General features: G+C 38.9%; 1 protein-coding gene across 3 annotated transcripts; it reads left to right on the top strand.

Annotated features, from left to right (window-relative positions):
* The first annotated feature begins 3876 nt into the window (after nucleotides 1-3876).
* Nucleotides 3877-9770, top strand: LOC147623629 (seed linoleate 9S-lipoxygenase-2-like). Of its 3 annotated transcripts, none has more exons than XM_086820205.1 (9): nucleotides 3877-4274; nucleotides 4464-4732; nucleotides 5742-5997; nucleotides 6166-6537; nucleotides 7194-7291; nucleotides 7485-7559; nucleotides 7768-8057; nucleotides 8297-8596; nucleotides 8777-9770. In XM_086820205.1, the coding sequence occupies exons 1-9, from the start codon at nucleotides 4049-4051 to the stop codon at nucleotides 9531-9533; spliced, it is 2643 nt and encodes an 880-aa protein (XP_086676331.1). In that variant the 5' UTR covers nucleotides 3877-4048; the 3' UTR covers nucleotides 9534-9770. The 3 variants fall into 3 exon arrangements, with proteins under 3 accessions (XP_086676331.1, XP_086676332.1, XP_086676333.1); XM_086820206.1 differs by having other exon boundaries at nucleotides 3918-4274; nucleotides 4464-4540; XM_086820207.1 differs by lacking the exon at nucleotides 3877-4274 and adding an exon at nucleotides 4944-5028 and having other exon boundaries at nucleotides 4522-4540.
* The last annotated feature ends 693 nt before the right edge of the window (nucleotides 9771-10463 follow it).

The raw sequence follows: 10463 nt of genomic DNA, 5'->3' as shown, positions 1-10463 counted from the left end.
GAAAAACTAGGGAAAGTAGGACTGTGTAGTAAACTAGGACTGTGAGCAAACTATGACGGTCAAAGGGATAGATGAATAGCATTATATTAAGATTTTTTTTCCCTTTTTAAAACATAATAAGTTTCTAAATATGTCCATGTGTGTGTAGGATGAGCTTGTAGATTGAAGATCCTTGGTGCTTGATACAAGATGGCCCAAGTGAGCAAACTATGATTGAAGAATACTTGGTGCCTGATACAAGTAGCCAAGAATCTAGTAGGATGGTTTCTTTGCACAAAGAGTTGAAAGCAAAGAAATTGAAGAAAGTGCCAAAGAGTCACTTAATCCATTGCTTTATCTATCACCTATATATTTCTCCTTTGATAGGAGAAGTTATGATGTGATGGTCAGTGTTATCTATCGCTCTGGAGAAGGTTTCATTCGTGGATAGTTTGTGGTATGAATATGTGGCTTCACGGCATCCAAAGAGCAATAATTCATTGCAAAATTTCTTTGGACATATTGATATGAGCAAGCATGTGTTCTTGTTTCTACCTCTAGTAGATAGGTAAGGTCAATAGTTTACTCATATTGATGCATGTGTTCTTGTTTTTGTCATTAGTAGACAAAGCACTTACAACTTCATGTTTTTCAGGCACCATTGGACTCTTTTTGTGGTCTATAATTACCACATCATGAAGGTGAGAGGCTTGTCATCGAGAAAAAATATTCTCCTGCACCTAGACTCACTGCATGTAGGGAATTCGGGCGAGTATGTTTCCATTGTGCAATGGTAAGACAAGAGGTTTACTTTGAAGTTCATGAATCCTGCACCTAGACTCACTGCATGTAGGGAATTCGGGCGAGTATGTTTCCATTGTGCAATGGTAAGACAAGAGGTTTACTTTGAAGTTCATGAATCCATAATGCTTGGGTAAATGCTAACTAACATTTTATATCTATATATTATTAGAGTTCTTGAGTCAATTTCTTCAAGTTGCACACATGGACCATTACAAGAGTCTCTTTCATGCCCATCCACTGGGTTTGAGTTGAAGTGTATAGAGGTATGTGAAAATTAATTTTGGCTTTCAATATTGTGTCCTTTATATAGCATGATATATGGCATTTTTGGATTGGATCAATTGAGACATATGTCGATAAACATTGTAGGTGCCAAAACAACCAAACATAATTGATTGCAGATTTTAGGTAATGGCATTTATCAAGAAACTAATTGATGGGAGCCTTATAGATACACCTCCAAAGCATTGGGTATGCACATGCTTATTAAAAAGCTTCCATACGAAATCTCTTGCTATGTATGTGCTTAATGTGATTTTGGTGTTCTAAACTCTAACATTGCTTTTTTTCTTGTGTAGCTATCAAAGAAGTGGTTCGACCATGGATATGTCATGAAGTTGAAGGATGAGTTCAGTTCTTTGGCTCAGCCATGTATTGGACGAGCATCTGCCCTTAGCATCGTGACCTTCTTAGTTTGCTATGTTAGTTTTTTGGGCACTAGATTTGCGAACTTAGTCAATGGAAGGCTTATGCCATTTTATGATATATAACATTGTATGTCTCCACAATAGTGAAGATAACATTTTATGTCTCCACAATAGTGAAGATAACATTTTATGATATATAACATTGTATGTCTCCACAATAGTGAAGATAAGTCTTATTTTGGGATTTTATAGTTGGTACAAAATTACATTTCGAGATAAGTTGTACACTTCTTGAAAGCATACACTTCTATGGAATGCTAAATCTTTTGGTTGTAAAGATTTTGTATTAGATGAGTTCAATACATGTGTCAATGCAGTAGTTATTTTTGGTTTACTCCTTGGTTATTACTTTATGCAAAACTGCACTTTTTATCGATGTGAGGCTACTTGCAAACCTCATCGGCTTTATAAGTCTTCAATATCATCCATTGGTAAATTCAAAGGCAAAGTCCATTGTCACTTATGTTATAAATATTGCGTGAGACTTCCATTTGTACTTCTGCTTGTCCTAGTTTTTGCACAGTCATAGTTTACTGCACAGTCCTAGTTTTTGCACAGTCCTAGTTTATGTGAAAACGCTTACCAATGAGAGATTATACACACATCCAATGCTACAGAAATACTGAAAAACAGGACAGTACTTGCCACCATTTCATAACATCAGTTTCCTCATATATATCACACCAAAGCATTTCAACCATATATATCACAATTTAATGCGGTTGAAATGCTTTGGTGTGATATATATGAGGAAACTAATGTTGTGAAATGGTGGCAAGTACTGTCCTGTTTTTTAGTATTTGTGGTAGCATTGGATGTATGTATGATCTCTCTCATTGGTAAGCCTTTCCACATAAACTAGGAGATTGCAATAAACTAGGACTGTGCAAAAACTAGGACAAGCGGAAGTACAAGCTTGCAATGTAAGATCATGTCTTTTTTATATGGTGATTGTAAGGATGAGGAGAGACGCTTTTCTTAAGATACTGTACACTTGATATCAATCATGTGGAATAGAGCGGTTGAAATGCTTTGGTGCAATATATATGAGGAAACTAATGTTGTGAAATGGTGGCAAGACTGTCCTGTTTTTCAGTATTTGTGGTAGCATTGGATGTATGTATGATCTCTCTCATTGGTAAGTGTTTCCACATAAACTAGGAGATTGCAGTAAACTAGGACTGTGCAAAAACTAGGACAAGCGAAAGTACAAGCTTGCAATGTAAGATCGTGTCTTGTTTATATGGTGATTGTAAGGATGAGGAGAGACGCTTTTCTTTGACTCAAAAAGATATACGCATCGCACGTTAGAGTTAAGATATTGTACACTTGATATCAATCATATGGAATAGAGTGGTTGAAATGCTTTGGTGTGATATATATGAGGAAACTAATGTTATGAAATGGTGGCAAGTACTGTCCTGTTTTTCAGTATTTCTGTAGCATTGGATGTGTGTATGATCTCTCATTGGTAAGCGTTTTCACATAAACTAGGACTATGAAGTAAACTAGGACTGTGCAAAAACTAGGACAAGCAGAAGTACAAATGGAAGTCTCACGTAATATTTTTGTAGCATAAGCGACAATGGACTTTGCCTTTGAATTTGCCAATGGATGATATTGAAGACTCATAAAGCCGATGAGGTTTGCAAGTAGCCTCACATCGATAAAAAGCGCAGTTTTGCATAAAGTAATAACCAAGGAGTAAACCAAAAATAACTACTGCATCCGCGTCCTTTTCCCAGCCGTCGCCCCCCTCATCCCTAGTTTACTTTTTATCCCTAGTTTACTTTTTGGATGCTTTTGATCCGACGGCCGAGATCTGCGCGCTCACCTCGGCCGCCGTCGATCCCACTTGAAGTGCCTCTTAAAGGCACCGTGGGATTTAGAGACGAGGATTTCCACGCTCATTAACATTCACAACCGCTCACCACTACTTCCAAATCCTATGGGTTCACCTCACATGAACCAGTAGTTGTGTCCAGTGGTCCATGCATGCCTTCAATGGTGACTGTGGGTCCAGTGGTCGGTGTCCAATCAGCTACTAGTAGGCTCCTGTCCATGCTCAAGGAGACCACGTGATCCAGTGGTTGGCTTCCAATCAGCTACTAGTAGGCTCCTGTCCGTGCTCGAGGAGACCACGTGATCCAGGCCCATTTCCACGCTCATTAACTAACATTCAAGGAGACCACGTGATCCAGGCCCATTTCCACGCTCATCACCACTACTTCCAAATCCTATGGGTTCACCTCACACGAACCCATAGGATAAAAGCGACACCCGAAGGTTTAGGAGAAACAGCCGCGGACTCGAAATGTGCCAGTGTGAACCAACTTCCTACCTTCGAAGCCTATAAATTGACTAGTAGCTGCTGGTGGGATATTGCAGAACAGAACCCAAAGAGAGAGAGAGAGAGAGAGAGAGAGAGGGGGGGGGGAAATGAGAACACAGTAGAAGAAGTTATGTGAGTGGCCAAACGAGCTTTTTTTAAAGCTAACTCTCATCATCGATCAGTAGAGCACAGAAGGCCGGCGAACAAGCTAATTTGAGAGATCAAAATGCAGAAGTGGGTCAAAGAAAAGGCTGAGAAGGTTGGGGACAAACTCGACAAGAGATTACATGGCATGAAGTGGAAAGGAACCATTCAGTTGGAGACCAAGAATAGATTTTTAAATATTGCGCCTGACTTAGTTAGTGGATTTAGTGACGCAGTACATGATTTTGGTGGTTGGACCGTGCAGTTTGAGCTTGTGGGCATCCAACAAGGGACTCCAGGGAAGCCAGGCATGGCGCATTTTTTTGCGGTTGAGTGTCAATAATTATAAATAATAATTGCATGCAGTTGCGATTGAGCTGCTTGTGGACGATGATTCTCTTTGGTTTCTACCATGATGGGTTGAATCATTTATTATTTTTTGTATGACACTAAGGCCATGCGAGTATTATATGTTACATAATAATGGGTTTTTCCAGAAACCAGAACAGCCAAGCGAAGCGGCAAGAAAAGCATGAAGCGCAGGCTGCAGGTTACAGGAGAGCTAAAGTACAAGGTAAGTTTTAGGGTGGAGAAAGAATTTGGAGACCCTGCTGCGCTTCTGGTGGAGAACCATCATTCCAACGAGTTTCTTTTGCAACATGTGACGCTGGAGTGTGATAATCACTTCTTCGACTTCCCCTGCCATTCTTGGGTTTACAATCTCAGAAAATATGAAAGCTGCCCGCGTATCTTCTTTAGTAATAAGGTATATATTATTCTTCTTATAATGCGCTCTCTTTCGGCACGGTTCATGCATACATATGTTTCTCTAGCAACATGGTACTGGCTGTTTCTTTTATTATCGACGTCGTTTCGAATACATACACTATGAAAGATGTCTAATATGCATTATTCCCTTTTCAAAAAAATTGAGTTTTCAAAAAATTCGAGTTTTCAAAAAAATTGAGTTTTGACAGGCAAGCTTCATGAGACTACATTCAGCAAATCATCTACACTACCTAGTGTCATCATCATCATGGATAGTAATTGGTTTGAATCATGGTTAGGTGGCCTCAGTACGAAGCACTCAATATCTATTGTCGCATATATCAAGTTCTAATTTGTACTAAGAATATCGGAAAAAGAACATGGATAGTAATTGGTTTGAATCATGGTTAGGTGGCCTCACGAAGCACTCAATTATCTATTGTCGCATATCAAGTTCTATTCTAATTTGTACTAAGAATATGCTTCAAGACACAAGGCACTACACACTCTTCAAAAAACAAAGCACATGTAGGGGATAGAGATCCCAGGACTACAAGTCTCTTTTGGTGGGCCTTATTTGATAATATGGGCACCAAATTGAACTCTCATTAGCTTATCACCCTCAAATGGATGGGCAAAGTGAGGCTGCAAATTCAGCCATGTTGGATCTCTTGAAATGTTATGTGGCAGATCAAAAGTCTTCTCGGAAGAAGTACTTACCACTTGTGGAAGTTGCATACAACAACACGGTGCATGCATCACGGGAAAGGCCCCGTTTGAGATTGTTTATGGTAAGGTGGTTTTGCCACCCATCCTTCGCACAAAGGATAATCGTATCTTGTTTAGTGTACTTCAAGACACAAGGCACTACACACTCTTCAAACAAAGCACATGACTCCAAAGGATAGTGCTTAAAATATAGCAGTATGTCAAAGACACTGCTTAATTCGTATCTTGTTTCATGCGATGCAGTAAAACTAGTATGACATTTTTCCATTGCAATACAGGCATATCTTCCAAGTGAAACGCCGGAGGGGCTAAAAAAGCTGAGAGAGGAAGCCCTCGAACAACTTCGAGGAGAGAGGGGGAGTGCTAAAGGCATACATGGAGAGCCACAAGAGCATGACCGCGTATATGACTATGACGTATATAACGATCTTGGAGATTCAGAGAACTTGAGCAGAAAGGTTTTGGGTGGCTCTTTGGAATTTCCATATCCAAGAAGATGCAAAACTGGGCGCAAGCGAGAAGATTCTAGTGTTTGTACACACTCTCTCTCTCTCTCTCTTGTTGCTCTAGCCGTTTGAGTTTTTGGTTAGCTATTATTTTAGATACTTATTGTTTATGTTCCTCACATGGCAACACCATTCACGATACGATCTTTGTTTGTATAATTCATTACATATTATAACTTTTCAATTTTTACCTTAGGTGGACATCAAGTTGAAGAACGTCCACGTGGTACATCATTGATATATGTACCACGTGATGAGCAATTCGATAGCACAAAGAAAGGTGGTGTCGTCTTTGATGGTATCAAGACCCTTATCCCACGTTTGCTACCCCAATTGAGAGAGAGGTCACCAAGAGCTGCTACAAGGCATAATGATTCATCTAAGTTCTCATCTTTACGGCAAATTCACAACCTCTACTCCAAGGTAACGGAGGACGGTTCTCGCTCTATCAAAGAAAAGATATTGGGCCTAGCAGAATCAACTCATCTTATTTCTAAGCCCGTCAAGCAATTACTCGAGGACCCACTAGGATATTTCCTCAACTTTTCATGCCCCCAAATTATTCAAGGTACGTGTTGCACTCTAATCCCAAGTACTATTCCTTGAAAATTTTCATGATCTCTAATGAAACGCCACTTGGTTCTTCTCCTGTGTTGTATTCCCTTGGTCCCGCTTCTTATATGAGATTCCATCCTTATGTGAAATCTCACATTGCAGTAGAACCAGGCACTCCCCAAAAGTTGCAATTAGCCAGATTTCTTTTTGAGGTGCGATTAGCTAGGAGCCTGAGATTTTGGCCAGCTCTAGGATGAGCTAAGGCACCACTTTCCTAAGCGCTCGAGCAAGTTTGGATAAAAGATACACACACAGTTTGCATTAATTCCACATATGTAGGGTTTTAAGAAGTTAAACATTATAAATCCATGAATTGGTTTCTATTTATTACTATACAGACTATTGTTTTGAAGGATGATTGGGCCATATGTACTGCCATCCTTGTGAGAAATCTCCCAAAATCAATGGGACTGTAAAACATCTTGTTGGCAATGTCTCAAAGCTTTATGTTAACGAAATAACCTTACCTATTTTATTTTGTGCAATAACAAGTACGCTTGAATGTTATATTTACGTGGTGATTTTGATGATAAAAATAAGCTTTACATTATGGTTTTTTGATTTCCTTTTCTTAATGCGTTATTTTCTTTGCTTGATGTATGTTTGCAGCTCCCAACATAGAGAGCAGCAAAGAATGGAAAGCAGATGAGGAATTTGGTCGCCAGACACTGGCCGGTGTCAATCCACTAGTTATAGAACGAGTAAAGGTGATATAAAACTTCATTATTCACTTGCCTAGATAATGAATCCTGAAAGATAATTAGAATAACCAGTTTACATCTTTAAGGTCAAACAACCATCCACCAAGACATTAACCCACATGGTTCCTTTATAAAGACAAAATTGAAGTTGTTTGTATTTCTTAAAACCGAAGTTCTTGATATTTATTGCTTCTTGTAGGAGCTCCCAAAAGATAGCCACCTTGCTGCTGAACTCAGTGGGAAGAGATTAGACGATGAACTGAGTGTGGAACAGGTGTTTCTCTTTCTAACATCTCTATGTGTTGTCCAAAAAAACATGGATTCATTTTATCTCATTGAAAGTTTTATATTACTATGTTAATTTGTTTTAATTCCAAACCACCACACATTAAAATAAGCTAACAATAGGTTTCATGAACACCAAACAAGTCAAATTAGCAATGGTAAACATTATCTAATTACTTATTTAATTTCCTTTCTAGGCCATAGCACATGATAGGTTATACATTGTGGACTACTATGATGCATTCCTTCCATTTGTGGAAGAGGCAAATAAGCTAGAGGACAGCAAGATGTATGCTTCTCGAACTGTGTTCTTCCTTACAAATGGCACACTTAAACCCATAGCGATAGAATTGAGTGTATCAAAAAATGAAGGAGGCAGCCGAGTGTTTTTCCCACCTCATGATAATGAAGAAGGATGGCTCTGGCACCTTGCAAAGGCACATGCCACAATCAATGATGCAGCTTACCATGAACTCATCAGCCATTGGTAAACTTTTACTCCATAACTATGCTATCCATTAAAGATAGTAAAGAAAACATGATGAGATTGGTTCTCTATCATAAAAATAAAATAAATTACGTAAACCAAGGAGGGTTGCTTAAAATAAAGTGTGCTTTTGTTATGATGACTAAAGTTTCTTCTTGGGATGATTTGAGATTAGTGTGCTATGTGTAATAAAGCGCACACCTTAGGGAAAATCTTATTCTAATATTATTATCTTACAGGCTAAGGACTCATGCTTGTATGGAGCCATTTATTATCGCAACACATAGGCGACTCAGTGCTCTCCATCCAGTATATGTTTTGTTGGAACCCCACTGCAAGGACACTTTGCAAATCAACGCCTTGGCAAGACAATTTTTAATCAATGCTCATGACCTTAGTGAACTTGTAGAAGTCATACCCTCAGGAATCATTGAAATGGGATTTTGCACAGATAAATACTCCATGGAGTTTAGTTCTCTTATGTATAAGAAGACTTGGAGATTCGATGAGCAAGCCTTACCTAGGGATTTAATCAAAAGGTATTGTGAGTTTATTTTCTACCAAGATTAATAAATGTCTTTTAGAGTTTATTTATTTCTTCAACTTTGGACGTAGAAGCTCTCTCTCTCTCTCTCTCTCTCTCTCTCTCACTCACTCACTCTATTTCCATATTGATATTTTATCCTTATTGATGATGTTTTTTACACAATTACTTGTAGGGGTATGGCAGTAGAAGATCCAAGTTCAAAACATAAGTTGAGACTCTACATTGAAGACTACCCATATGCAGTGGATGGACTTGAAATTTGGTATGCAATAAAGTCTTGGGTGAATAGTTACCTATCAATTTACTATGAAAATGATAAGGTAGTGCAAGATGATCGTGAACTACAAAGTTGGTGGTTGGAGATCAAAGAAAAAGGGCATGGTGATAAGAAGAATGAAAATTGGTGGGTGGCGATGAAAAGTAAGGAGGAACTGGAGGAGGTAATTGTGACAATGATATGGATAGCTTCTGCACATCATGCGGCTGTGAATTTTGGTCAATATGCATATGGTGGTTTCATGCCTCATAGACCAACAAGGGCAAGCAAGTTGATTCCAAATGAAGGAACAGAAGAATACCAAAACCTCCTCACAGCTTCAACCGAGAAGTTCTACCTAGAATCTCTTTCAAATCAAAAGCAAGCCACAGTCGTGATGGCCACCCTTGAGATCCTCTCTAATCATTCATTTAATGAGGAGTACCTAGGGGAATGTAAAACTCCCAAATGGACTTCTAATGAGAGGGTTTTGCAAGCCTTCAAAAACTTTCACACATGTATCACTGATATTGGGAAAAATATCAAAGAAAGAAATCAAGACTCCAAATTGAAGAATAGGAAGGGGCTTGTCCAAATCCCGTACACATTATTGGTTCCAGACTCTTCCCCAGGGCTAACAGGGCAAGGCATACCTAATAGTATTTCAATATAATATCAAGATTTCCATAAGCAATTATGTGCTTGTGTGTGATTAATAAAAATGTGTGAGAATATACTATCATGAGAGTATTACTGATTTGATTTTAGAAAAGATCATTATGTGATCTTCTTCTATGTTTGTGAAATGATGTAAAAATGTAAAGCTTAGTTTCAAGATCCTCAAGTTGTACTTGTATGATTTTTTCTTGTTAATTCATAGAAAAAATGATGTATATTGTAAAACTTAGTTGTAAAAGCCTTGTATTATACACTACAAGGGATCGGGCTCATACCCGCGCTCTTAGTCGCTAAAAATGACTTGTGAAAAAAAGTAGCGGGCCCGTGTATCAGCGCGTGTATCATCGCGGCCAGAGACATGCATGTAAAACCGCGTGTATAGCACCACTCAGACGCGCGTATACACGGGTGTGTAGCCGCGTTTTTTACATAGACGCGTTGATACACGCAGCTATACACAGTTTTTCTTATATTAGACGCACTTATACACCGGTGTATAGCCGCATCCTGTTCAGTTCCAATGTCCCAGACGCGTTTATACCTGCGTCTATACACGCATTTCTTTAATTTAGATGCGCTTATACACGCGTAATTGCCAGTTTATACGCATTAATACACGCGTAATTTCCAGGGTATCCGCGTAGATACACGCGAGTTTTAGCAGTTCTGACGCGTTTATACACGCGAACAGAGAGCAAAAGAAAAAATCCAGAGAGTGCTATTTGGTGCCTGAATACTGTTCCAGCATTCCAGCACCCAATAGCACTCTCTGGGTTAGGGTTTTTTGTGCATTAGACCATCCCATTAGACCATCCACGAAGAACATATGCACGAGGGAGATTAAGACAAGAACGACATGAATGCATACATTGTCATTACACGATTCAAGACAGACATGAATGTAATACTATCGATCAATCAATTC

The sequence above is a fragment of the Cibotium barometz genome, chromosome 26, assembly GCF_041138505.1.
Source record: "Cibotium barometz isolate CiBa-2024 chromosome 26, ASM4113850v1, whole genome shotgun sequence".
Classification (NCBI taxonomy): Eukaryota; Viridiplantae; Streptophyta; class Polypodiopsida; order Cyatheales; family Cibotiaceae; genus Cibotium; species Cibotium barometz.
Note: the sequence above shows the minus strand (reverse complement) of the source record. Positions and strands in the feature narration are given on the sequence as shown.